This window comes from Oncorhynchus nerka, linkage group LG20 (assembly GCF_034236695.1).
Source record: "Oncorhynchus nerka isolate Pitt River linkage group LG20, Oner_Uvic_2.0, whole genome shotgun sequence".
Classification (NCBI taxonomy): domain Eukaryota; kingdom Metazoa; phylum Chordata; class Actinopteri; order Salmoniformes; family Salmonidae; genus Oncorhynchus; species Oncorhynchus nerka.
In genome coordinates this window covers 80,857,140-80,883,513 of record NC_088415.1, presented here as the reverse complement: position 1 = coordinate 80,883,513, position 26,374 = coordinate 80,857,140, and the positions used below count along the sequence as shown (strand labels likewise).

Here is a 26,374-nt window from a genome sequence, read left to right as displayed (position 1 = left end):
GGCTACTGTACTGATGGCTACTTTACTGACGTTACCATAGGCTACTGTACTGACGTTACCATAGGCTACTGTACTGATGGCTACTGTACTGACGTTACCATAGGCTACTGTACTGACGTTACCATAGGCTACTGTACTGATGTTACCATAGTCTACTGTACTGACGTTAACATAGGCTACTGTACTGATGTTACCATAGTCTACTGTACTGACGTTACCATAGTCTACTGTACTGACGTTACCATAGTCTACTGTCCTGATGTTACCATAGTCTACTGTACTGATGTTACCATAGTCTACTGTACTGATGTTACCATAGTCTACTGTCCTGATGTTACCATAGTCTACTGTACTGATGGCTACTGTACTGACGTTACCATAGTCTACTGTACTGATGTTACCATAGTCTACTGTACTGACGTTACCATAGTCTACTGTACTGATGTTACCATAGTCTACTGTACTGACGTAACCATAGTCTACTGTACTGATGTTACCATAGTCTACTGTCCTGATGTTACCATAGTCTACTGTACTGATGGCTACTGTACTGATGTTACCGTAGTCTACTGTACTGATGTTACCATAGGCTACTGTACTGACGTTACCATAGGCTACTGTACTGACGTTACCATAGGCTACTGTACTGACGTTACCATAGTCTACTGTACTGACGTTACCATAGTCTACTGTACTGACGTTACCATAGGCTACTGTACTGATGGCTACTTTACTGACGTTACCATAGGCTACTGTACTGACGTTACCATAGGCTACTGTACTGATGGCTACTGTACTGACGTTACCATAGGCTACTCTACTGACGTTACCATAGGCTACTGTACTGACGTTACCATAGGCTACTGTACTGATGTTACCATAGTCTACTGTACTGACGTTACCATAGTCTACTGTACTGACGTTACCATAGTCTACTGTCCTGACGTTACCATAGTCTACTGTACTGACGTTACCATAGTCTACTGTACTGATGTTACCATAGTCTACTGTACTGATGGCTACTGTACTGACGTTACCATAGTCTACTGTACTGATGTTACCATAGTCTACTGTACTGACGTTACCATAGTCTACTGTACTGATGTTACCATAGTCTACTGTACTGACGTTACCATAGTCTACTGTACTGACGTTACCATAGTCTATTGTACTGATGTTACCATAGTCTACTGTACTGACGTTACCATAGTCTACTGTACTGATGTTACCATAGTCTACTGTACTGACGTTACCATAGGCTACTGTACTGACGTTACCATAGGCTACTGTACTGACGTTACCCTAGGCTACTGTACTGATGTTACCATAGGCTACTGTACTGACGTTACCATAGGCTACTGCACTGACGTTACCATAGTATACTTTACTGATGTTACCATAGGCTACTGTACTGACGTTACCATAGGCTACTGTACTGACGTTACCATAGTCTACTGTACTGATGTTACCATAGGCTACTGTACTGACGTTACCATAGGCTACTGTACTGACGTTACCATAGGCTACTGTACTGATGGCTACTGTACTGATGTTACCATAGTCTACTGTACTGATGTTACCATAGGCTACTGTACTGATGGCTACTGTACTGACGTTACCATAGGCTACTGTACTGACGTTACCATAGGCTACTGTACTGATGGCTACTTTACTGATGTTACCATAGGCTACTGTACTGATGGCTACTGTACTGACGTTACCATAGTCTACTGTACTGACGTTACCATAGGCTACTGTACTGATGGCTACTTTACTGATGTTACCATAGGCTACTGTACTGATGGCTACTGTACTGACGTTACCATAGTCTACTGTACTGACGTTACCATAGGCTACTGTACTGATGGCTACTTTACTGATGTTACCATAGTCTACTGTACTGACGTTACCATAGGCTACTGTACTGACGTTACCATAGGCTACTGTACTGATGGCTACTGTACTGATGTTACCATAGTCTACTGTACTGATGTTACCATAGGCTACTGTACTGACGTTAACATAGGCTACTGTACAGACGTTACCATAGTCTACTGTACTGACGTTACCATAGGCTACTGTACTGATGGCTACTGTACTAACGTTACCATAGGCTACTGTACTGATGGCTACATTACTGACGTTACCATAGGCTACTGTACTGACGTTACCATAGGCTACTGTACTGACGTTAACATAGGCTACTGTACTGACGTTACCATAGTCTACTGTACTGACGTTACCATAGGCTACTGTACTGATGGCTACTGTACTGACGTTACCATAGGCTACTTTAGGGGTTCCCAAACTTTTTCACTCTGGGTCCCCCTTCCAGAATTGGGGAACAAGTAGCGCCCCCCGTGCGTGCATGAGCCCAGTCAATTTTTATGTGCACAAGCACTGTTCATGACAAACTGTTCACACCCCTCTTGTTGGTGGAGAGAATTGTGCAGGTTTACATTTACATTACATTTAAGTCATTTAGCAGACGCTCTTATCCAGAGCGACTTACAAATTGGTAAGGTTTAAAGCTTATTTCCTGCAATTCTACACATTTTGTCATGGAGTGCAAAGAAAATGTTGCAGTTTTGAAGAAACATTTATTGCAATTCTATACATGTCTAACATGTATACATGTATTGATGTGATATTTAAGGCAACAAAAAAATTACAACAATATTTATGGGAAACCTAAATAAAAAAACGTTAGCTGACATGGTCTAGTTGATCTGGACATTTATGACAAGTTATAAATAGCTCTCTAAAGTATGCAATGACTAACATGACAAGAGGAACTGATGTCGAAATTGCAGTTTGTGCATTCTACTATTCCAACTTTCACACTGACTGCTGCAGTAATTTAATTAGCTAACTACTGACTAACTACTGAGGAAGACCAGCTGAATACATGATGAGGGAGGAAGACCAGCTGAATACATGATGAGGGAGGAAGACCAGCTGAATACATGATCTATAACAGAGGAAGGAATGATGAGGGAGGAAGACCAGCTGAATACATGATGAGGGAGGAAGACCAGCTGAATACATGAATGAGGGAGGAAGACCAGCTGAATACATGAATGAGGGAGGAAGACCAGCTGAATACATGATGAGGGAGGAAGACCAGCTGAATACATGATGAGGGAGGAAGACCAGCTGAATACATGATCTCTCCACTGGCTTCCAGTTGAAGCTCGCATCCGCTACAAGACCATGGTGCTTGCCTACGGAGCTGTGAGGGGAACGGCACCTCAGTACCTCCAGGCTCTGATCAGGCCCTACACCCAAACAAGGGCACTGCGTTCATCCACCTCTGGCCTGCTCGCCTCCCTACCACTGAGGAAGTACAGTTCCCGCTCAGCCCAGTCAAAACTGTTCGCTGCTCTGGCCCCCCAATGGTGGAACAAACTCCCTCACGACGCCAGGACAGCGGAGTCAATCACCACCTTCCGGAGACACCTGAAACCCCACCTCTTTAAGGAATACCTAGGATAGGATAAAGTAATCCTTCTCACCCCCCCCTTAAAAGACCTAGATGCACTATTGTAAAGTGGCTGTTCCACTGGATGTCATAAGGTGAAAGCACCAATTTGTATGTCGCTCTGGATAAGAGCGTCTGCTAAATGACTTAAATGTAAATGTAAACTACTGTTGATTTCACAGGTTAAAAAAGGACCAGAAAGGAACACTATAAACCGGTTTCTTTTTTTGTCTCAAACCGGTTGAGAACATTATATTGCTGGTCAAAACAGTGGAATGGAACGGGAAAAAACTGTGATTCTGTTAACAACAAAAAGATTGGAAAATAATTTTGGTTCCAACCCCTGGTTGAAAGTCAAAGTTGGTTTGTTTAACTGGCTTTGGGTTTCAGAGTGCTTTTTAAATTGTTAGAAAATGCAATGTAACAACAAGAATGCATGAAGCATGCATGAGAGCATCAGCTGTTCAGGACAACTGTGTGATCACCCTCTCCGTAGCCGATGTGAGTAAGACCTTTAAACAGGTCAACATTCACAAGGCCGCTGGGCCAGACGGATTACTAGGACGTGTATTGCGAGCATTCGCGGACCAACTGGCAAGAGTCTTCACTGACATTTTCAACCTGTCCCTGACTGAGTCTGTAATACCAACATGTTTCAAACAGACCACCATAGTCCCTGTGTCCAAGAACATTAAGGTAAGCTGCCTAAATGACTAACGGTGTCTATAGCCATGAAGTGCTTTGAAAAGCTGGTCATAGCTCACATCAACACCATTATCCCAGAAACCCTAGACCCACTCCAATTTGCATGCCGCCCAAACAGATTCACAGATGATGCCATCTCTATTGCACTCAACATTGCCCTTTCCCACCTGGACAAAAGGAACACCTATGTGAGAATGTTATTCAGTGACTACAGCTCAGCGTTCAACACCATAGTGCACTCAAAACTCATCACCAAGCTAAGGACCCTGGGACTAAACACCTCCCTCTGCAACTGGATCATGGACTTCCTGACGGGCTGCCCCCAAGTAGTAAGGGTAGGTAAAAACACATCCGCCACGCTGATCCTCAACACGGGAGCCCCTCAGGGGTGCGTGCTCAGTCCCCTCCTCTACTCCCTGTTCACTCATGACTGCATGGCCAGGCATGACTCCAACACCATCATCAAGTTTGTCGATGACACAACAGTGGTAGGCCTGATCACCAACGACCATGAGACAGCCTTTAGGGAGGAGGTCAGAGACCTGGCCATGTGGTGCTAGGACAACAACCTCTCCCTCAACGTGATCAGGACAAAGGAGATGATTGTGGACTACAGGAAAAGGAGGGCCGAGCACGCCCCCATTCTAATCGAAGGGGCTGCAGTGGAGCAGGTTGAGAGCTTCAAGTTTCTTGGTGTCCACATCACCAACAAACTAAGACAGTCGTAAAGAGGGCACGACAAAGCCTATTCCCCCTCAGGAGACTGAACATATTTGGCATGGGTCCTCAGATCCTCAAAAGGTTCTACAGCTGCACCATCGAGAGACTGGTTGAATCACTGCCTGGTATGGCAACTGCTTGGCCTCCGACCGCAAGGCACTACAGAGGGTAGTGCGTACGGTCCAATACATCACTGGGGCTAAGCTTCCTGCCATCTATACCAGGTGGTGTGAGAGGAAGGCCCTACAAATTGTCAAAGACTCCAGCCACCCTATTCATGGACTGTTCTCTCTGCTATCACATGACAAGCGGTACCGGAGTGCAAAGTCTACGTTCAAAAACCTTCTTAACAGCTTCTACCCCCAAGCCATAAGACTCCTGAACAGCTAATCATGGGCTACCCAGACCCCTCTTTTACACTGTTGCTACTCTCTGTTTATTATCTATGCATAGTCACTTTAACTCTACCTACATGTACATATTACCTCAATTACCTCGACTAACCAGTGCCCCCGCACATTGACTCTGTACCGATAACCCCTGTATATAGCTTCGCTATTGCTATTTTACTGCTGTTGTTTAATTATTTGTTACCTTTATTTAAAAATTTTTTACTTAACACTTTTCTTGAATCTTTTTTTTCTTAAAACTTCTTAAACCATTGTTGCTTAAGGGCTTGTAAGTAAGCATTTCACTGTAAGGTCTAGACCTGTTGCATTCGGCGCATGTGACAAATAACATTTGATTTGATAACAGCCTAGAGAGAACTGCTAATTCAGCCAAAACAAGATGCACTTCTTGTTGAATAGCCAACAATTACAACTAAATTAAACTTCTCCCACAAAAGATAAAAAGGTAGAGAGGATGAATCTACATGAATCTCAAATTTGATCAATTTTAAAAATGGAAGACTCGAATACCTGTTACAGTGGTCACCAAACGGTCGATCTCCAAGCCACTTCTAGTCGATCACCAAACATTTCTGTAAAAAAAACAGCGATAAAGCCTTGCCTTCTTATTTTATTTTTTTCTCTCTGTTGGCGGTAGGTGCACTTGATTCAGAAGCCCTGCGCCGGGAAGGCAAAGAGTTCTCATTAAAAACCATGACTAGAGAGAGACTAAACGAATACAACAAAAAGCTGCTGTTTTCATTAGTAAGTTCATGTTTAAGTTGTTATTCAGCACTGTCAACAATTTGTCAACATTTATCAAATGCATGTTCTCCGTAATTCCACTCACGCTACAACCAGCACTGCAGCTGCAATGAATGAGTGTAGTAAAGTGTTTCGATAAGCTTGCGTTGTTAAAACTTGTTAGGGGTAGGGTCCTTTTTTCTGAATTTCCGCCTGACTGATGTGCCCAAAGTAAACTGCCTTGTTACTCAGGCCCTGAAGACAGGATATGCATATAATTGGTACCATTGGCGAGAAGACACTCTGAAGTTTGTAAAAATGTTCAAATAATGTATGAGACTATAACATAATAGATATGGTAGGAGAAGATGCAAAGAAAAATCAACCAGAATTTTTATTTTTGAGAGCCCATGCTCTTCCATTATAACGTATAGGGACTAAGTTAAATCCAGCTCCCAGATTGCAATTCCTATGGCTTCCACTAGATGTCAACAGTCTTTGTTCAAGGTTTCAGGCTTGTTTAATCCAAAACGAGGAAGAATTCTGTGTTTTGATACAGGAACACAGAGCTGGAAATCAGTCTGTGTGCGCACGATGAAGAGGATGCGCACCTGCTAATATCACTTTTCTATTGAACATACTTCTTTCCGTATGAAATATTATAGTTTAATTACATTTTAGGGTACCTGAAGATTACATAGAAACTTATTTTGACTTGTTTTAACTTCTTGACGCTACCCATCCCTTAAGCGGGATAATTGTCATCAGAAACCGCTGAATAGCATAGCGCCACAGTCAAATAATATGACTAAAAATATTCATATTCATGAAATCACAAGTGCAATATTGCAAAACACAGCTTAGCCTTTTGTTAATCCACCTGTCGTCTCAGATTTTGAAATGATGCTTTACAACGAAAGCAATCCAAGCGTTTGTGTAAGTTTATCGATCGCATGATAACTTTAAGTGCACTTAGTATCAGGTAGCTTGGTCACGAAAATCAGAAAAGCAATCAAATTAATCGTTTACCTTTGATGATCTTCGGATGTTTTCACTCACGTTATGTTCAGAAATCCACAAGAAAGAGCGGTCACGACAACGCAGACGAAAATTCCAAATAATATCCATAATGTCCACAGAAACACGTCAAACATTTTTTAAAATCAATCCTCAGTGTGGTTTAAAATATATATTCGATAATATATCAACTGGGAGTTTAGGTTTTTCAATGGGACAGGGAGAAACAATGGCCGCTTTACTCTGTTGCACAAACCTCACTTTGAGAGCCCCCACCTATCCACTTACGCAATGTGATCTTTCTCGCTCATTTTTCAAAATAAAAGCCTGAAACTATGTCTAAAGACTGTTGACACCTTAGGGAAGCCATAGAAATAGGAATCTGGTTGATATCCCTTTAAATGGAGGATAGGCATGCATAAGAACAGAGAGGTTTCAAAATAAGAGGCACTTCCTGATTGGATTTTCCTCAGGTTTTCGCCTGCAATATCAGTTCTGTTATACTCACAGACAATATTTTGACCGTTTCGGAAACTTTAGAGTCTTTTCTATCCTAATCTGACAATTCTATGCATATTCCAGTTTCTGGGGCTGAGAAATAAGCAGACACTACATGTTGTAGCTGGGACCCTTTAGATTGGAAATCATAGGAACATTTTCAAAAAGTAATATTTAATCGCTATTTGTGAATTTATGAAACGTGCTGGTTGAAAAATATTTGGATGTGGGGCGCCGTCCTCAAACAATTGCATGGCATGCTTTTGCTGTAAAGCCCATTGTAAATCGGACAATGCAGTTAGATTAACAAGAATTTAAGCTTTTAACCGATATAAGATACTTGTATGTACCTAAATATTAATATCCATAATTTATTTATTTATTTGAATAGCTTTCATAGCTTGATTATTTATTTGAATTGCGCGCCCTCCAATTACACCAGAAGTTGTTGACAGGTGTCCCGCTGACGGGACGCCTATCCGTCAGAAGTTTGAACTTTTTATGGCTGCAGGGGCAGTGTTGAGTAGCTCGGATGAAAAGGTGCCCATTGTAAACGGCCAGCTCCTCAGTCTCAGGTGCTAATATATGCATATTATTATTATTATTGGATAGAAAACACTCTAAAGTTTCCAAAACTGTAAAAAAATATTGTCTGTGAGTATAACAGAACTGATATTGCAGGCGAAACCCTGAGGAAAATCAAAACAGGAAGTGGCTTCTATTTTGAAAACTCCATGTTCCATAGCCTTCCATCGCTCCATTTAAAGGGATATGAACCAGATTCATTTTCCTATCACTTCCTCAAGGTGTCAAACAGTCTTCAGACATAGTTTCAGGCTTTTATTTTGAAAAATGAGCCAGAACGATAACATTGCATCAAGTGGTCACATGAGTTTTGCTCGCGCAACAGAATTTGGATAGGTATTGCTTTTCCCTCTCCTACTGTGAAAGACATTTGCGGTTGATATATTATCGATTATATATTTTAAAAACAACCTGAGGATTGATTATAAAAAACATTTAACATGTTTCTGTGGACATTATGGAAACTATTTGGAATTTTCGTCTGCGTTGTCGTGACCGCTCTTTCCTGTGGATTTCAGAACATAACGCGACAAACAAACTGAGGTATTTTGGTTCTAAAAATAATCTTTATGGAACAAAAGGAACATTTGTTGTGTAACTAGGAGTCTCGTGAGTGAAAACATCCGAAGATCATCAAAGGTAAATTATTAATTTGAATAGCTTTTTTTTTTTGCTTTTCTGATTTTCGTGACTGAGCTACCTGATGCTAAGTGTACTTAATGTTTCATCGTGCGATCGATAAACTTTCACAAACGCTTGGATTGCTTTCGCTGTAAAGCATAATTTCAAAATCTGACACAAGAGGTGGATTAACAAAAGGCTAAGCTGTGTTTTCCTATATTGCACTTGTGATTTCATGAATATAAATATTTATAGTAATATTTATTGTATGCTATGCTATTCAGTGGTTGTTGATGACACTTATCCCAATCGGGATTGCAGCCATAACAAGTTAATAAAGGAATATTTTACTTTCTCTGGTCATAGGAGTAACAACATGAATTGGTGCATGAGGCAGAAATAATGCAATGCGACTTAAGTTTCACCATCAGCTGGAAGACTGTGTCCCATTTTCTCAGTGGAGGAAGGGAGAGAGGAGGGACGGTGAGTCTGGTGAGAGGCAGCCTCATCACTGCTCCCTCCCTCACCTCAGACTGACCATCAGCTGGAAGACTGTCTCCTTTTCTCAGTGGAGGAAGGGAGAGAGGAGGGACGGTGAGTCTGGTGAGAGGCAGCCTCATCGCTGCTCCCTCCCTCACCTCAGATTGACCATCAAATGCAGAAAAAAAGTGAATTATTATGCTTACTCAGCTGTGCCTCACAAGAAATACAACAAATGATCTATTACCAATGTCTTCATACACCTTAATTGTAGTAATATCATTTCAAAATGGTCAGAGGAACCACATTGCCAGGGCAATTCAAGCATACATAGCCAATGATCATGTATTGGGCCTATAGCCTACTGCACAAACCTCATGGCTATATACAGTAACTGTTTTTAATTGGATGATGTTGAATAGGCTTACTTTTTTAAAGTCATGTAAAAAAAATCTGAGTGGTAGATCTTGGCTTGCATTTTGACTCAGAAAGTGATCTTGACTCCAATGATTCCCACAGTTGTGTCAAGTCCATTCTTGATACACACAGGAAACTTTTGAGCGTGAAAAACCCAGCAGCGTTGCAGTTCTTGACACAAACCGGGGCGCCCGGCACCTACTACCATACCCCGTTCAAAGGCACTTAAATATTTTGTCTTACCCATTCACCCTCTGATTGGCACACATAGACAATCCATGTTTTAAGGCTTAAAAAACCTTTAACCTGTCTCCCCCTTCATCTACTCTGATTGAAATTGATTTAATAAGTGACATTAATATGGGATCATAGCTTTCACCTGGTCGGTCTATGCCATGGAAAGAGCAGGTGTTCTTTAGGTTTTGTCCACTCAGTGTAAATCTTTTAGTATTTTGATTTGGTGGAGATAGACAGTCACAATACTAAAGTGGCATTTGTGACTTCTAAAACACAAATGTGTAACAGTGTGTAATAGAGTAATAGTATTCTAATAATGTGTAATAGTGTTTGTGTAATAGCTTTGTTATAGTGTGTAATAGCTTTGTAATAGTGTCTGTGAGAAAGAGAAACCTGGCTACAAGCTCACTGTGGACACTGAATTGGCAGATGGCTCCCTAGACATGTGGTCTGAAGGCTACCTTGGGCATTCCCTGACCCTTGACAGTCAAAGGACGAAAAAATGGTTCACACCATGTGCGACACACAAAGCTTCAAGACTGGTTCTTTGTATGGGTTTGCAATTCTATTCCTATGTCTTTGAGCTGAGGACAACACACAAAAACACAGAGGGTGATTCTAGTTTCATCAAAGGGTAGTAGTGGTAGGCGACATACACAGGGCCTTCTACTAAATAGTGAATAGGCCAGCGGAGAGACCCTGTAAATCGTACTGCAGAGGATTTAGATGCTGCCTACTCAACTTAGATTCTGGTCATGGTTAGGATGGCCTAAGACCGTGACTTTTAAAATGCTCTGTTTGATAGTGTAATGTACCCTGAAAGCTGGAGTGGGAAGATGTTTTGTTTGGACTTAACTCTCTCATTCCAAATCCAATGAGGATGCTGTGCTGACCACAGACGCTAATGATGTTCAACAGCATCCTTTGTGTTTTAAGCTAATATTTCTAATTAATGGTGATAAACATATAGGCCTCTTTTACTAGGCTATGGATTTGAGAAACACCTACCCCGTGGGACCCATCATTCAGGGCAAGTGGGGCAGTGCCCCGCCTGTTTTGAGATCCACCTGTTTAGCTAAAAAAATTATGGGTTGCCTGTTTTGCATGTTATTTTGGCATTAATATGTGTCACATAACAGTTCGCAAACAATGTAAAAACGAAATAATTTAGTTAATTAAGCTGCATACAAACATGGTCTCTTTTTTTGCTTTCTTGAGTAAGGCAGCTTCAAAATCTAGGTGTTTTAGCCTTGCTCAGTGATTTCTGTGGTGGTGGGTCAGCCAGCGGAAAATACGGAGCGTAGGGGTTGGTAATGTTCTCTAGTTGCGATGTGATTGGCTCAGTGTTCTGTCACTCATGGGGACACTACTTCACCGCAAAATCTACGGGGAGAGCTCATAAATTCAAGCCCCTTGGGTGCTGCCGTAGATTTACATTAGAATTACCCATCCAAGAAGGCTCAAGGTCATTGGCCACAGATAAATTACGTCAAATCCCGTTATATCTACCGTAACTTTGGTTGGACTGATCATGTCAACATCATACTTTCAAAATCTTAGCTAGCAAGCTAGACAAGCAGTCATCTTCATGAATCAAGTTGACAATCTATTGGAAAATCCTTTTCAATCCTTGTCATACGAAGAGAAATTATAGATCAAACGTATTGGTGCTCACCGGCCACAAGTTGTAAATCGCAAATTCAACAATGAGTGGTTTGGAAGGAATCAGTGGCTAACTGTGAGTGTTTCAATCACTAGCCTGCTATTCAGTGGAGTGGGTGTGTGTTCCAAGTCTGAGTTTAATATGGCTGCAGGGGCAGTATTGAGTAGCTTGGATGAAAAGGTGCCCATTGTAAACAGCCAGCTCCTCAGTCTCAGTTGCTAATATATGCATATTAATATTGAATAGAAAACACTCTGAAGTTTCTAAAACTGTTTGAATTATGTCTGTGAGTATAACAGAACTCATATTGCAGGCAAAAACCTGAGAAATTCCACTTCCTGTTTGGATTTTTTTCTGGGGGTGGCAGATTTTCAACCAAGCTCTCATTGAAATTACAGCGAGATATGGATGAGTTTTCACTTCCTACGCCTTTAACTAGATGTCAACAGTCAATAGAACTTTGTCTGATGACTCTAATGTGAAGGGGGGGTCGAATGAGACAGGAAATAGTCACCACTGCCACGAGTTGACCATGCTTTCACTATGCGCGTTCACAGAAGAAGGACCTGCGTTCCACCGGTCATCTGAAGTCATTCTAATTCTCCGGTTGGAATGTTATTCAAGATATATGTAAACAACATTCTAAAGATTGATTCAGTACATCGTTTGACATGTTTCTACTGACTGTTACGGAACTTTTGGACATTTCATCACGTTATAGTGGACGCGCTTTGTGACTTTGGAATTGTTTACCAAACGCGCTAACCAAAGTAGCTAATTGGACATAAATAACGGACATTTTCGAACAAATCAAGCATTTATTGTGGACCTGGGATTCCTAGGACTGCATTCTGATGAAGTTCATCAAAGGTAAGGGAACATTTATCATGTATTTTCTGGTTTCTGTTGACTCCAACATGGCGGCTAATTTGGCTAATATTCTGAGCTCCGTCTCAGATTATTGCATGAGTTGCTATTTCCGTAAACTTCTTTTGAAATCTGACAAAGTGGTTGCATTAAGGAGAGCTATATCTATAATTCCATGTGTATTATCATCTACATTTATGATGAGTATTTCTGTTGAAACGATGTGGCTATGCAAAATCACTTGATGTTTTTGGAACTAGTGAATCTAATACGCCAATGTAAACTCAGATTTTTTTATATAAATATGAACTTTATCAAACAAAACATGTATTGTGTAACATGAAGTCCTATGAATGTCATCTGATGAAGATAATTCAAGGTTAATGATTTCTGCTATTTCTGCTTTTTGTGGATGCTATATTTAGCTGGAAAATGGGTGTGCTTATTGTGGTTTGGTGGAGACCTAACATAATCGTTTGTAGTGCTTTTGCTGAAATGCATATTTGAAATTGGACACTTTGGTGGGATTAACAACAAGATTACCTTTAAAATGATATAAAACACATGTATGTTTTTGGAATTGTAATTATGAGATTTCTGTGGTTTGAATTTGGCGCCCTCTATTTTCACTGGTAGTTGTCATATCGATCCCGTTTGCGGGATTGCAGCCATAACAAGTTATTAACTTCTTCGATATAGGGGGCGCTCTTTTAATTTTTGGATGAAAAACCTTCCCGTTTTAAACAAGATATTTTGTCACGAAAAGATGCTCGACTATGCATATAATTGACAGCTTTGGAAAGAAAACACTCTGACGTTTCCAAAACTGCAAAGATATTGTCTGTGAGTGCCACAGAACTGATGTTACAGAAAAAACCCAGATAAAAATACAATCAGGAAGTGATGCATGTTTTGAAACCGCCTCATGGCAATGACTCCTTATATGGCTGTGGAGGAGCTAGGAGTCAGCTTACCTTTAACACGTTTTCCCTAAGGTGTCTGCAGCATTGTGACGTATTTGTAGGCATATCATTGGAAGATTGACCCTAAGAGACTACATTTACCAGGTGGTCGCTTGGTGTCCTCCGTCGCAATTATTGCGTAATCTCCAGCTGCAGTATTTTTCCGTTTTCTTCGGATGAGAAGCCAGCTGCCACCACTGATAGATTATCGAATAGATATGTGAAAAACACCTTGAGGATTGATTCTAAACAACGTTTGCCATGTTTCTGTCGATATTATGGAGCTCATTTGGAAAAAAGTTTGGCGTTGTAAGTGACTGCATTTTCGTTTTTTTTCTTAGCCAAACGTGATGAACAAAACGGAGCTATTTCTCTTACACAAATAATATTTTTGGAAAAAATGAACATTTGCTATCTAACTGAGTCTCGTCATTGAAAACATCCAAAGTTCTTCAAAGGTAAATGATTTTATTTGAATGCTTTTCTTGTTTTTGTGAAAATGTTGCCTGCTGAATGCTAGGCTTAATGCTATGCTAGGCTATCAATACTCTTACACAAATGCTTGTGTAGCTTTGGTTAAAGCATATTTTGAAAATCTGAGATGACAGTGTTGTTAACAAAAGGCTAAGCTTGTGTTTCAATATATTTATTTCATTTAATTTGCGATTTTCATGAATAGGAAACGCTGCGTTATGGTAATGAGCTTGAGGCTATGATTACGCTCCCGGATACAGGATCGCTCGACGCTAGAGGTTAAGGGTCTCTTTTCCAACCTTAAAAGGATAAACATTAATATGCTATGGGACAGAAAAGGTTGAATAGATTGTCCATGCTGTCAATCCAGCATTACTTCTGCGGCGCTCATAACAACTGGAAACTGAAACTGGGAAATCTCATTCTTCAGTGAGTTCAAGACAACTGCGGAACTCTGGAAAAAAGTGAGCTCTGACTGGGAAAATAAGTTTTGAAAGGTCATCCAACTCGGAATTCCAAATCGGGAACTCGGGCCTCTTTCTACAGCTCCGACCTGAAGTTCACCGACATCATGATTGTTTTTTTTTCAGTTCCCAGTTGTCTTGAAAGCACCATAAATCCAGAGAACGGCAGTCATTGATTACAAAATTTGGCCACAAGAACGACCGCCGTGCCAACTTCCTGTTCAAGCTAGCACAGCAGGTGAGTCCAAAAATGTATTTTATGCTGCTGCATAAATGGTGTAATATGAAAGTAATACTAAGTGCATGTTGTGTAGTAAGCTGTTAGTAGCCCATGTGCCTCACCCTAATAATTTGGTCCCTTTCCCCCTCATAATTTAGCCTACTGTTCTGACTTGGTGGTGCACATGTAGCCTATAGCCTGTTTTAGAGAAATGTCATCAAACATTGTAAGAGCTTTCATTGTCTGCTTATATGCCTCCTTTATTTATCCTACGGTTCTGACTTGGTGTTCTGGGAGAATACTGTAAGGACGGCCCATGTTCTGAATTATTTTGCTGTACATTTCAAAAGTAGTTATTGACAATGACAGTCCTAGCTCGGATTGCCTCTTATTCGCTCCCTTATGCCATAGTTTGTACATCTCAATTGTCAGTAGAAACCACATTTGTTTAAACAAGTCATATCAGTTGTTTTTTTAAAGGCAGTAAAGGAGGCTGAATGAACTGTTTCGCTGCCAGACAAGACTCCGCTGATAGCCAGGTGTAGCGGTGGAGAGGATTCATTCACTCCATAGTGCTGTTGGGACAGCTTTATGTAGGCCCTAACGGTTGTAGTGCAATGAATGTATTGTTTAGTGTTGTGTTGTGGCTGCATCTAAAGACATTTGGGGAGTTTTCCCCATCAAGATTTACATGCTAAAATAGCCACTGCACCTACCTCACCACCGTGACCGTCAAATATCCCGAATATAGACGGGTGACTCTTGTTGGTGATGTCGGTGAGCACCTCGAATCGGTCCTCCATGTGGTCGCGCCGCCCCTGAATGGAGTACACTGCTACATTGTTGTTTTTGAAGTCCCAAGTTTTGGAGAACTCCGCATCTAGGACATTCAGGCCCCCCAACCTGTCGTTTTGCATCATCTCCGCCACTTTCCCCTTCACCATGTTCACGGCATCCCGGCTGGACTTGACGATGGTCTTCACCTCGTCCGTGTGGAAGAAGTAACTCCATAAGGCCAAGCTAATGCATAGCAGAAACAATGTCTCTGGCCTGAGGAGGAAATAACGCATGATCCGACCCAAAAGAGACAACAGCGTCATTGTGTCTCCTATCATCACACGCAAGAAAACTGTTGACGGTTGCCTCTCTCGTGCAGGTCAATTCACTCCATTATATCCGTTCAAGGGAAAAATAAAAAACGTCCACCATCAATGTTTGATGTCAGAACTGCTATAAATATATCAAACTGGCTTTAAATTGTCAATGCAGGCTATTTCCAGCCTTAACGCTCAACGGAATGTAACACTGAAGAGCGAATGACGAAAGCGGGCAGAGTCATTGGCTTGAAAGACAAGTGAGACTGTCCTGGCTCGCGAAATAACAGCTGAAGCACGAGGATTCGCCGAAAAACTCGTAATGAAGTCGCTGTAGTCTGTAGCCCATTGTAGGCTTCGCGAATAACGGGAGACGACCCACCGGAATGTGAGGAGGAGTTGTCACCAGGGGCGGAGTAGGGGTTTCAGTTTCGGTGGCCTGTTTTTGCGGTGACCCCGTTTCTTGTGTGGGAAACGCTCCCATTCAGCCTCTACTCATCCGCGTCAACAACAACCCCCTTGCGCACCCCCCCCCCGTCTTCAACTCTATAGTCAGTGATGACAGTGTGCGCAGCTGCTGCACAACGTCCTATGATGGATCATGATCACAACAGCTGCAGCAAGCGAGGGTGTTTATAATAGTCTTAATATTCAGGATTTGTAATGCAGCGTTCCTCTTTGCACATTTTATTATCAAATGTATTTTAAAATGATTAGGCCTAATACGCATATTACACTGGTATCAGTTGTTAGTGATAGGAGGGAACAAAAGCCTGCACGCCCACCAAAGGCTGCCCGGGGAAACGGTTGGTGACCATTGAATAGCCACTAGCCTATAAACTGTATCCAAAGCACAACATGAGGAATGTTGTAGCTCTCTGGCGGCTGACTCCAGTCCTATTTTTTTATTTATTTAACTAGGCAAGTCAGTTAAGAACACATTCTTATTTACAATGACGGCCTAGGAACAGTGGATTAACTGCCTTGTTCAGGGACAGAATGACAGATTTATACCTTGTCAGCTCGGGGATTCGATCTAGCATCTTACTGCCAGCAGCATACCACCCTGCATACCACTGCTGACTTGCTTCTGAAGCTAAGCAGTGTTGGTCCTGGTCAGTCCCTGGATGGGAGACCAGATGCTGCTGGAAGTGGTGTTGGAGGGCCAGTAGGAGGCACTCTTTCCTCTGGTCTAAAACATATCCCAATGCCCCAGGGCAGTGACACTGCCCTTTGTAGAGTGCCGTCTTTCGGATGGGATGTTAAATGGGTGTCCTGACTCTCAGTCATTAAAGATCCCATGGCACTTATTGTAAGAGTAGGGGTGTTAACACCGGTGTCCTGGCTAAATTCCCAATCTGGCCATCAAACCATCACGGTCACCTAATAATCCCCCGTTTACAATTGGCTCATTCATCCCCCTCCTCTCCCCTGTAACTATTCCCCAGGTCGTTGTTGCAATTGAGAATGTGTTCTCAGTCAACTTACCTGGTAAAATAATGGATAAATAGCAACCTCGCCCAACACTCTAACCACTAGGCTACCTGCCGTCCCACAATTGGGATGAAACAGAACTGGTCCCACTTTAAAACCTATGTATTTACATCGCAATTACATAGACATATACATTGCATATTGTTACATAACTCCTATAACATATATACCAGTTTGTGGCTTGCACAATTTCAAAGATGTGCAAATAAGCTCACAGTGGACATAACTGTAACCTAACCAATCATTCTCAAGTAAAGGGAGGTCTTACCACAGCTAATTTAATTATTCTAACAAACATAAACAAATGATTCTGTACTTCCACAAACTGCAAACAAATTTTCACAGGCTAATGTACTATGCAACAATGTGACTGTGAACATACACATTGTAATACTGGCCTATGTACCATGTGAATATAGTTTCTGAAACATAGACCTAGGAGCAACAGGTACATTGGTACATTGTTTTGGGAGGCAACCCTGTCTGTCTAGAGAGACTAATGTGAAAACACACTTTTTAGCACCATCACGTAATGTTATATGGGACCACATTATTAGGAAACGGTCATTGACATATTGGGGTGTCAAACTCAATTCCTGGAGGGCAATTTTACACGGCACAGTGGTCACACAGGCATATTCATCAGACATTCTTACTTGCAAGAATAACATATTTAGGCAAGAGTCACTACATGTCAAATGTGGGCCTAGATGTTTTGATAAAGGTCCCTCAATGTTAACTTCCTTCCTTTGGACTCTCTTATTTTCTCCCTCTCTGTTGCTTGAAGAACATAATTCCAGAAGGTCAAAATGACATTATTTTGTTTAATATGTTTGGGCCTACCCCCACCCTGTAGTACATGGCTAGTAGACATTCAGAGACTGTAGTAAAAAAAAGCACATTGGGAATGTGATTAAAAATCCATGTAGGTCGACCCAAGGCTGGTACAAAAAATTCCTTCACCAGGAGACTTCACCAGGTGACTATCCCATGAAATATATAGAAAAAGGAGCACTATGTGTCTGCATTGATCGTGAGTTTATTCATGGGACAAACAAGTCATATATGAGGCTTTCATCTGAGTCTTAAATAGGACCATAGATATAGAACACAGTAACATAAACAGTGCATTCGGAAAGTAATCAGACCCCATGACTTTTTACACATTTTGTTACGTTGCAGCCTTTTTCTAAAATGGATTAAAAATAAATAAAAAAGCTCATCAATCTACACACAATGACCTATAATGACAAAGTGAAAACAGGCTTTTAAAAATGTTATCCAATTTATATAAACTCCCCAGAAATACCTTATTTACATAAGTATTCAGACCCTTTGCTATGAGACTCGAAATTGAGTTCATGTGCATCCTGTTTCCATTGATCATCCTTGAGATGTTTCTACAACTTCATTGGAGTCCACCTGTGGTAAATCCAATTGATTGGACATGATTTAGAAAGGCACACACCTGTCTATGTAAGGTCCCACAGTTGACAATGCATGTCACAACAAAAACCAAGCTATGAGGTCGAAGGAATTGTTCGTAGAGCTCCAAGACAGAATTGTGTCAAGGCACAGATCTGGGGAATGGTACAAAAACATTTCTGCAGCATTGACGGTCCCCAAGGACACAGTGTCCTCAATCATTCTTAAATGGAAGAAGTTTGGAACCACCAAGACTCTTCCTAGAGTAATTTGGGGAGAAGGGCCTTGGTCAAAGAGGTGACCAAGAACCTGATGCTCACTCTGACAGAGCTCCAGAGTTCCTCTGTGGAGATGGGAGAACCTTCCAGAAGGGCAACCATCTCTGCAGCACTCCACCAATCAGGCCTTTATGGTAGAGTGGCCAGATGGAAGCCACTCCTCAGTAAAAGGTACATGACAGCCCGCTTGGAGGTTGCCAAAAGGCACCTAAAAGACTCCCAGACCATGAGAAACAAGATTCTCTGGTCTGATGAAACCAAGATTGAAAAACTTTGGCCTAAATGCCAAGCGTCACGCCAGGAGGACACCTGTCACCATCCCTATGGTGATGCATGGTGGTGGTAGCATCATGCTGTGGGGATGTTTTTCAGCAGCAGGGACTGGGAGACTAGTCAGGATCAAGGAAAAAATGATCAGAGCAAAGTACAGAGAGATCCTTGATGAAAACCTGCTCAAGAGCGATCAGGACCTCAGACTGGGATGAAGGTTCACCTTCCAACAGGAAAACGACCCTAAGCACACAGCCAAGACAATGCAGGAGTGGTTTCAGGACAAGTCTCTCAATGTCCTTGAGTGGCTCAGCCAGAGCCCGGATCTGCAGAGAAGAATGGGAGAAACTCCCCAAATACAGGTGTGCCAAACTTGTAGTGTCATACTCAAGAAGACTTGAGGCTGTAATGTGGTCACTGTCAAAGGTGCTTCAACAAAGTAAAGGGTCAGAAAAGCTCATGGAAATGTGATATTTAAAAAACATTTTTTATACATTTGCAAATAATTCTAAAAACCTGATTTTGCTTTGTCATTATGGGGTATTGTGTGTAGATTGACAAGGAATAAAAACAATTTAAATACATTTTAGAATAAGGCTTTAATGTAACAAAATGTGGAACAAGTCAAGGGGTCTGAATGCTTCATATATATGGTATATCTCTATGTGTAGGATCCTGTCATGAGGCACCTATACAGCCTCAGAGGGGTGTGTTGTGTACCTATTGAGGAGGTGGTGTTGGGTTCACTGACCAGGCCACAACACAGCACACTAGGGGGCTCAATTGTCCAACTTCAAGCCACACCCAACCAGTGTCAAGATAGGTGGACATCCTATCCATGTATCTTGGCAGTATATCCATAATCTTTGGTTTCCTAGGATGTTGCATCAAGGTGGTCACTGGTCATGGAGGCTCGTTTGAGACATTCATCCCTCCCTCTGGGATTGTGTTTGGGACCCTTACACTTTGAAGTGGTGCCAGCGTGGTGTGGTCGTTGTGACGCCTGAGTGTACAGGTCCTGCCTCCATCTCAGGTCCAGCCAGACACACCTGCTGGCCCAAGCCTCAGAATACCAAGAAGTGCCGTCGCGGAGGTGGCACTGGAGGAGGAGGTGGTGGAGTGGGAGGTGGTGGTTCACTGCCGGCCCGTCTGGGCTTCAGGCAGACCAGAGTTCCAACCAGATGCCATGTTGTCCCCCGGGAAGGGCCACAGGGGAGAGGGGACCCCCAGGGCCGAGAGGAGAGAGGGGACTTCCAGGTAGACTAAAGAATATACATTGTGTTTATTTCAGTATAGGTTGACTAAAAGTATACATAGTACTGTAGTGGCTTGTGACCATGACTGTAGGTTGTGTGTGGTGTGCTTGCAGTTATATTGTCTTCATGGTGTGTACTCCTAAATATCTCCTCATATCCCCATCCCTCATACCTTTGCTCTTCCCCTCCTTCCCCCTGTTTTCTTTCAGGTGTACCTGGAGTGACAGGGGATGTTGGACTCATGAGACCTCCTGGACTGGATGGAATGGCTGGAGCTACTGGACTGGAAGGAGATAAAGGTAAGCTTGTCAATTCTCATGTACAACTTTTAAAGGAGGTAATCTGGGTTTATACATTTACAGTCCAAAGTGTGAGCTGCTATGCTATCTGTTATCTCATTCCTGAATACGTCGTTATCTGGTGCTGTTTTTAATCAAATCGCAAATTTTGATCTAAAATAGAATATTCATGTTTGAGACTGATATCTATCCTCATATGTTGACATGTTTCAGATACCAATCCTTCTCTCTTTCTTATGATAGGTGAGAAAGGAGATCAAGGAAACATGGGTCTGCCTGGTGCTCCGGGGCTACTTGGGAGACAAGGGGAGAAAGGTCTACTCCAGAAGCGAGAACGACAGCATCTTCACCTTCTTCCTGCTCTATGCCGACCCCAAGGCCTGACCTACGACTTCGTCTGTAAACCGGGCTTGACCTCTGCATGAGCTTTATCTGACAACTTATGCTGACTGGATCGCCTCCAAACTCTTTTCACTACTCTGATGAATCATCTATTTCAATATAGCTACTGCTGCTAACTTTGTTCCTGCTTATTGCTATCAAAATAATCTGACCAAATGCTTGCTCTATTTTGATGGTAAAGGCTGTAACACTGTATCCAGTGGTTCCCAAACAGTGGGAAAACTTTTCAGTGTAAACTTAAATGACTTAAACCAAATAGAATGTATGTTTAAAAGATAATGGACCTATATATTTTTCAATAATAGCCTATAATTTTTGAGAATTTACAATCAAGAAAATAGCGCTAGACAATCAGGCCCCCATTGATTTAGTTAAAATGCTTGAACATAAGAACACCAGCCATGTCAAAATTTGGAAATTAGCTTAAAAACAGAAAACAAAATATCTCAGCTCCGTGGCAAAACGCATAGAATTGCAGGGAATTGACTTTAAAATTGCAAAATGTTCTTTCAGCTCCATGGCAGGATGTGTGGAATTGCAGGAGAGTAGCTTTGAAACTGCTTCATTTTCTTATCTAGATGCCAAGATAATATTTGTTACTTATTCTTTGGTCTGTGTATGTTTTTTCTTTTTTAACAGCTCAACCCTTATGTTGGGTCACGACTCAAAAGACACCTCAATCGGTGGGTCAGTTTGGGAACCCCTGCTTTATACAACGCTTACAGTTTCTATCAATGCAATAAAACACTGCTAATGCTTGAAGTTAAAATTGCTTGAATTTTGTGAGTTTAGGTCTGAACCTATCTAGACTTTACTACGACTGATTTTAGTTTTGTCAACTGCCCAATCCCAGCTGTGCTTAGGGACAATCTCACCCATTACTACTTGAATGTGCTCCTAAGAGTAAAAAGCCGTCATCATTGTTGTGCCATAGAAATATAGCTCCAAGGTCTGTGGGTGATGGTGAGTGATGTATGAATGCATTATGTTTTACAGCCTACTGATGTACTAGTCACCACCAAAATATATCTGACTGAAACATGCATGTTATTTCCCCCACTAGAGGGCACTGGGACATCACAGTTTGAAGAGGAGGGCTGAATGAGGATTGTATTAATTCTACAGTATCATTAATTTTTAAATACACTAAAATAATGTTGATATTCAAGCAAATGTAAAGGGGGAAAACACACACATGCTATAATTATTTATGTTACACCACCCAATCACAGATAGACACATACATTTAAATCAAAATAAAGCAGGTTTGTACTAGCACAATTCCCCCCTGGCATGCTTCATCCCTGTGACCTGTGATGTTGCCTCCCAGCACTCAAGCCATTGTTTGATGCTACCAAGACAAATAGCTTCAGCTCCATCCCTGACTTCCTGATTTACTGTTTTTTGTTTCATTGTTTAATGACTTGTTGGTGTTGTATACATAATTCAGGTTTTAGCTGCCATCTACCACGGCCTACATGTAAATGTATCAAAACTACTACTACTACAAAGTATGTGATATTGATAAAAAACTAAGAGGAGGCCTTCTACAGTTAGAAAATGTGAAGTCACAAAGCAGCACTGTGATGTCACTGGCCCTCTTTTAGAAGAGTAAATCTCCATGGAAACTACAAGTTATACAACATTCTAGAATTCAGTAGCAATCACAGTGGCAGACAGAAACATTTGATTTCTATCAGTTTTCTCTACTGTGAGACCTTTGAGAAGTAACATAATGTTTATATAAATATTGTCTAATCTTCACTCCATAGAGATGGTAAGGACAGGTGGATGGGGAGAATCCTGCCCCTGAAGAGTCCCAAGAGGGGAGCAGGATCATGACAAACATCCTATAAGAGACCACCATGAAGATGTCAGTGAATCACCATCTCCTCCAATAACATCTTGCCAAGATGATCAGCTGGACAACCAATATGACACCCAGTCAGTCAGCCTGCATCTAGACCTCCAAAAAGGTGGCAGGTCTAATCACCAGCAAGACATACACGTTATGTATGATCCAAAGCAAGTTGAAATGCAGAATGATCATCAAGACATGCACCAGGATGTCCAGCAAGATGCAATGCCAAATTACCAGCAAGACATGCAACAAGACCAACAGCAAGATTTAAGCCCTTCCCTTCCAATAATGATGGCTTTCTCACAGCATGGGCTTAGAAGTCTGTTGATATCCTTCACTTCCCTTACAGACACCATCATCACGGGATGAACTAGAAGACTCAAGTGATTCCTCACCTCCTACTCTGGTTCCCATCTTCAGGGATCACTATGTAGAACTAGTGTTTCAGCCACTGTCAACAACTCATCTTGGTCAGCGAGTCAGGGGGAATATAGCGACTCAGACTCTTCCACATCCGAAATAGGTGGCATATAAGCTATTCTGCCCCACTGATGCCAAAGAGTGAGGATGGTACAATTGATTTGGCCCCACTTCTAAAAAGAGCTAGGGTGGTATTAGTGAAGACTCCACAACCAATTCTGCTTCCATAATACCTAAGAGCAAAAGAGATCTCAGCAATTTGGACTTCTCGACATCGGAGAGTGAGGTGGACATGATCGAAGCTGCCACCCAAACAGTCAGCAGAGATGCTTTTCCACTGGCTTCTGATGGCTTAACCAGGGACCAAGATCCCTCCTGGAAGTGGTGTTGTTCACCCTCTCTTCTGGAGACCCTAGCCCCAGCCTGGAGGAGTCCCAGCCTGGCTGTGAGGCTGTGGAGGTACGGTGGCGTTGTCTATCGCCTCTGTGGGAACACCAAGACCCTCAATCTGGATCCCAGTCTGTCTGTGGATGATGCCCCACCAGTGGCCCCAAACACTGCTGCTGACTCACCCCAGGATGGGACTGCTCTACCTGGGCAAGCAGGAAGCAGTAGTAGCCCCCGGCGTGGTGTAAGGGCAGGTAAACACACCATCAGATGCTGCCAAAGCTCCTTGAATTGCTTCAAGAGGAAGGCCGACATCCAGCAAGAGACAAAGCCAGAAGAGACCCTCTGAGAACTCTGAGCCGAGCACAGAGCAGGGAGGAGAAGCGAGCTCCGAGCAGGGGAATGGACAGAGCTCTGAGGAGACACTCTTCCCCAAAACAAGAGGAGGAAGTTGTCATCAGAAGGAAAAAAGAAAAGGAGACAGTTATCAGGTGTGGCCTATGACCTTCCAAGACCTCCATGATGTTATCTCCTTGGAGTTGGATTGAGGGAGAGCAGGATATTATTAGATTAACTATTTAAAAAGGTATGGAAAAAGCCAAACATCGATGTGTGGAATATAATCTCAGCACCATGATAATAGTGTTGTGTTCTCATTCGGATTAATTTAATTTCAATTTCACGTATTTTTGTTCTGAATATTTAAGGTGATGTATAATATAATTTTTTATACACTATTTTACAATGGTGGACTCACATGCATGTATATCAGAACAGGGCTCCGGGCAGCCGAGCGGAAATGGAGGAAAACTCGCCTCCCTGCGGACCTGGCATCCTTTCACTCCCTCCTCTCTACATTTTCCTCCTCTGTCTCTGCTGCTAAAGCCACTTTCTACCACTCTAAATTCCAAGCATCTGCCTCTAACCCTAGGAAGCTCTTTGCCACCTTCTCCTCCCTCTTGAATCCTCCTCCCCCTCCCCCCCTCCTCCCTCTCTGCAGATGACTTCGTCAACCATTTTGAAAAGAAGGTCGACGACATCCGATCCTCGTTTGCTAAGTCAAACGACACCGCTGGTTCTGCTCACACTGCCCTACCCTGTGCTCTGACCTCTTTCTCCCTCTCTCTCCAGATGACATCTCGCGTCTTGTGACGGCCGGCCGCCCAACAACCTGCCCGCTTGACCCTATCCCCTCCTCTCTTCTCCAGACCATCTCCGGTGACCTTCTCCCTTACCTCACCTCGCTCATCAACTCATCCCTGACCGCTGGCTACGTCCCTCCCGTCTTCAAGAGAGCGAGAGTTGCACCCCTTCTGAAAAAACCTACACTCGATCCCTCCGATGTCAACAACTACAGACCAGTATCCCTTCTTTCTTTTCTCTCCAAAACTCTTGAACGTGCCGTCCTTGGCCAGCTCTCCCGCTATCTCTCTCAGAATGACCTTCTTGATCCAAATCAGTCAGGTTTCAAGACTAGTCATTCAACTGAGACTGCTCTTCTCTGTATCACGGAGGCGCTCCGCACTGCTAAAGCTAACTCTCTCTCCTCTGCTCTCATCCTTCTAGACCTATCGGCTGCCTTCGATACTGTGAACCATCAGATCCTCCTCTCCACCCTCTCCGAGTTGGGCATCTCCGGCGCGGCCCACGCTTGGATTGCGTCCTACCTGACAGGTCGCTCCTACCAGGTGGCGTGGCGAGAATCCGTCTCCTCACCACGTGCTCTCACCACTGGTGTCCCCCAGGGCTCTGTTCTAGGCCCTCTCCTATTCTCGCTATACACCAAGTCACTTGGCTCTGTCATAACCTCACATGGTCTCTCCTATCATTGCTATGCAGACGACACACAATTAATCTTCTCCTTTCCCCCTTCTGACGACCAGGTGGCGAATCGCATCTCTGCATGTCTGGCAGACATATCAGTGTGGATGACGGATCATCACCTCAAGCTGAACCTCGGCAAGACGGAGCTGCTCTTCCTCCCGGGAAGGACTGCCCGTTCCATGATCTCGCCATCACGGTTGACAACTCCATTGTGTCCTCGTCCCAGAGCGCTAAGAACCTTGGCGTGATCCTGGACAACACCCTGTCGTTCTCAAATAACATCAAGGCGGTGGCCCGTTCCTGTAGGTTCATGCTCTACAACATCCGCAGAGTACGACCCTGCCTCACACAGGAAGCGGCGCAGGTCCTAATCCAGGCACTTGTCATCTCCCGTCTGGATTACTGCAACTCGCTGTTGGCTGGGCTCCCTGCCTGTGCCATTAAACCCCTACAACTCATCCAGAACGCCGCAGCCCGTCTGGTGTTCAACCTTCCCAAGTTCTCTCACGTCACCCCGCTCCTCCGCTCTCTCCACTGGCTTCCAGTTGAAGCTCGCATCCGCTACAAGACCATGGTGCTTGCCTACGGAGCTGTGAGGGGAACGGCGCCTCACTACCTCCAGGCTCTGATCAGGCCCTACACCCAAACAAGGGCACTGCGTTCATCCACCTCTGGCCTGCTCGCCTCCCTACCACTGAGGAAGTACAGTTCCCGCTCAGCCCAGTCAAAACTGTTCGCTGCTCTGGCCCCCCAATGGTGGAACAAACTCCCTCACGACGCCAGGACAGCGGAGTCAATCACCACCTTCCGGAGACACCTG

The 26,374-nt window shown here is 42.9% G+C and overlaps 2 protein-coding genes across 2 annotated transcripts in view; one reads left to right on the top strand and one right to left on the bottom strand.

The window, feature by feature from the left end:
- The window catches only part of LOC115103216 (protein phosphatase 1L-like), a 63,367-nt gene extending 47,216 nt beyond the window's left edge, over positions 1 to 16,151 (bottom strand). The window contains exon 1 of the mRNA XM_029624002.2: positions 15,261 to 16,151. Coding sequence (XP_029479862.1) covers positions 15,261 to 15,659 — 399 coding nt within the window. The 5' untranslated portion in view covers positions 15,660 to 16,151. The remainder of the gene's footprint in view (positions 1 to 15,260) is intronic.
- Positions 16,152 to 19,723: 3,572 nt separating this feature from the next.
- Positions 19,724 to 21,824, top strand: LOC115101813 (otolin-1-like). Its single transcript, XM_029621286.2, has 3 exons — positions 19,724 to 20,362; positions 20,571 to 20,660; positions 20,904 to 21,824. The coding sequence occupies exons 1-3, from the start codon at positions 20,287 to 20,289 to the stop codon at positions 21,083 to 21,085; spliced, it is 348 nt and encodes a 115-aa protein (XP_029477146.1). The 5' UTR covers positions 19,724 to 20,286; the 3' UTR covers positions 21,086 to 21,824.
- The last annotated feature ends 4,550 nt before the right edge of the window (positions 21,825 to 26,374 follow it).

What these genes read in the sequence shown, in the direction of transcription:
- LOC115101813 (XM_029621286.2), top strand. Translation starts at nt 20,287, where the DNA reads ATGCCATGTTGTCCCCCGGGAAGGGCCACAGGGGAGAGGGGACCCCCA. An exon ending in AGGAGAGAGGGGACTTCCAG is followed by an intron (nt 20,363 to 20,570) that starts GTAGACTAAAGA and finishes GTTTTCTTTCAG; the next exon opens with GTGTACCTGGAGTGACAGGG. An exon ending in TGGACTGGAAGGAGATAAAG is followed by an intron (nt 20,661 to 20,903) that starts GTAAGCTTGTCA and finishes TTCTTATGATAG; the next exon opens with GTGAGAAAGGAGATCAAGGA.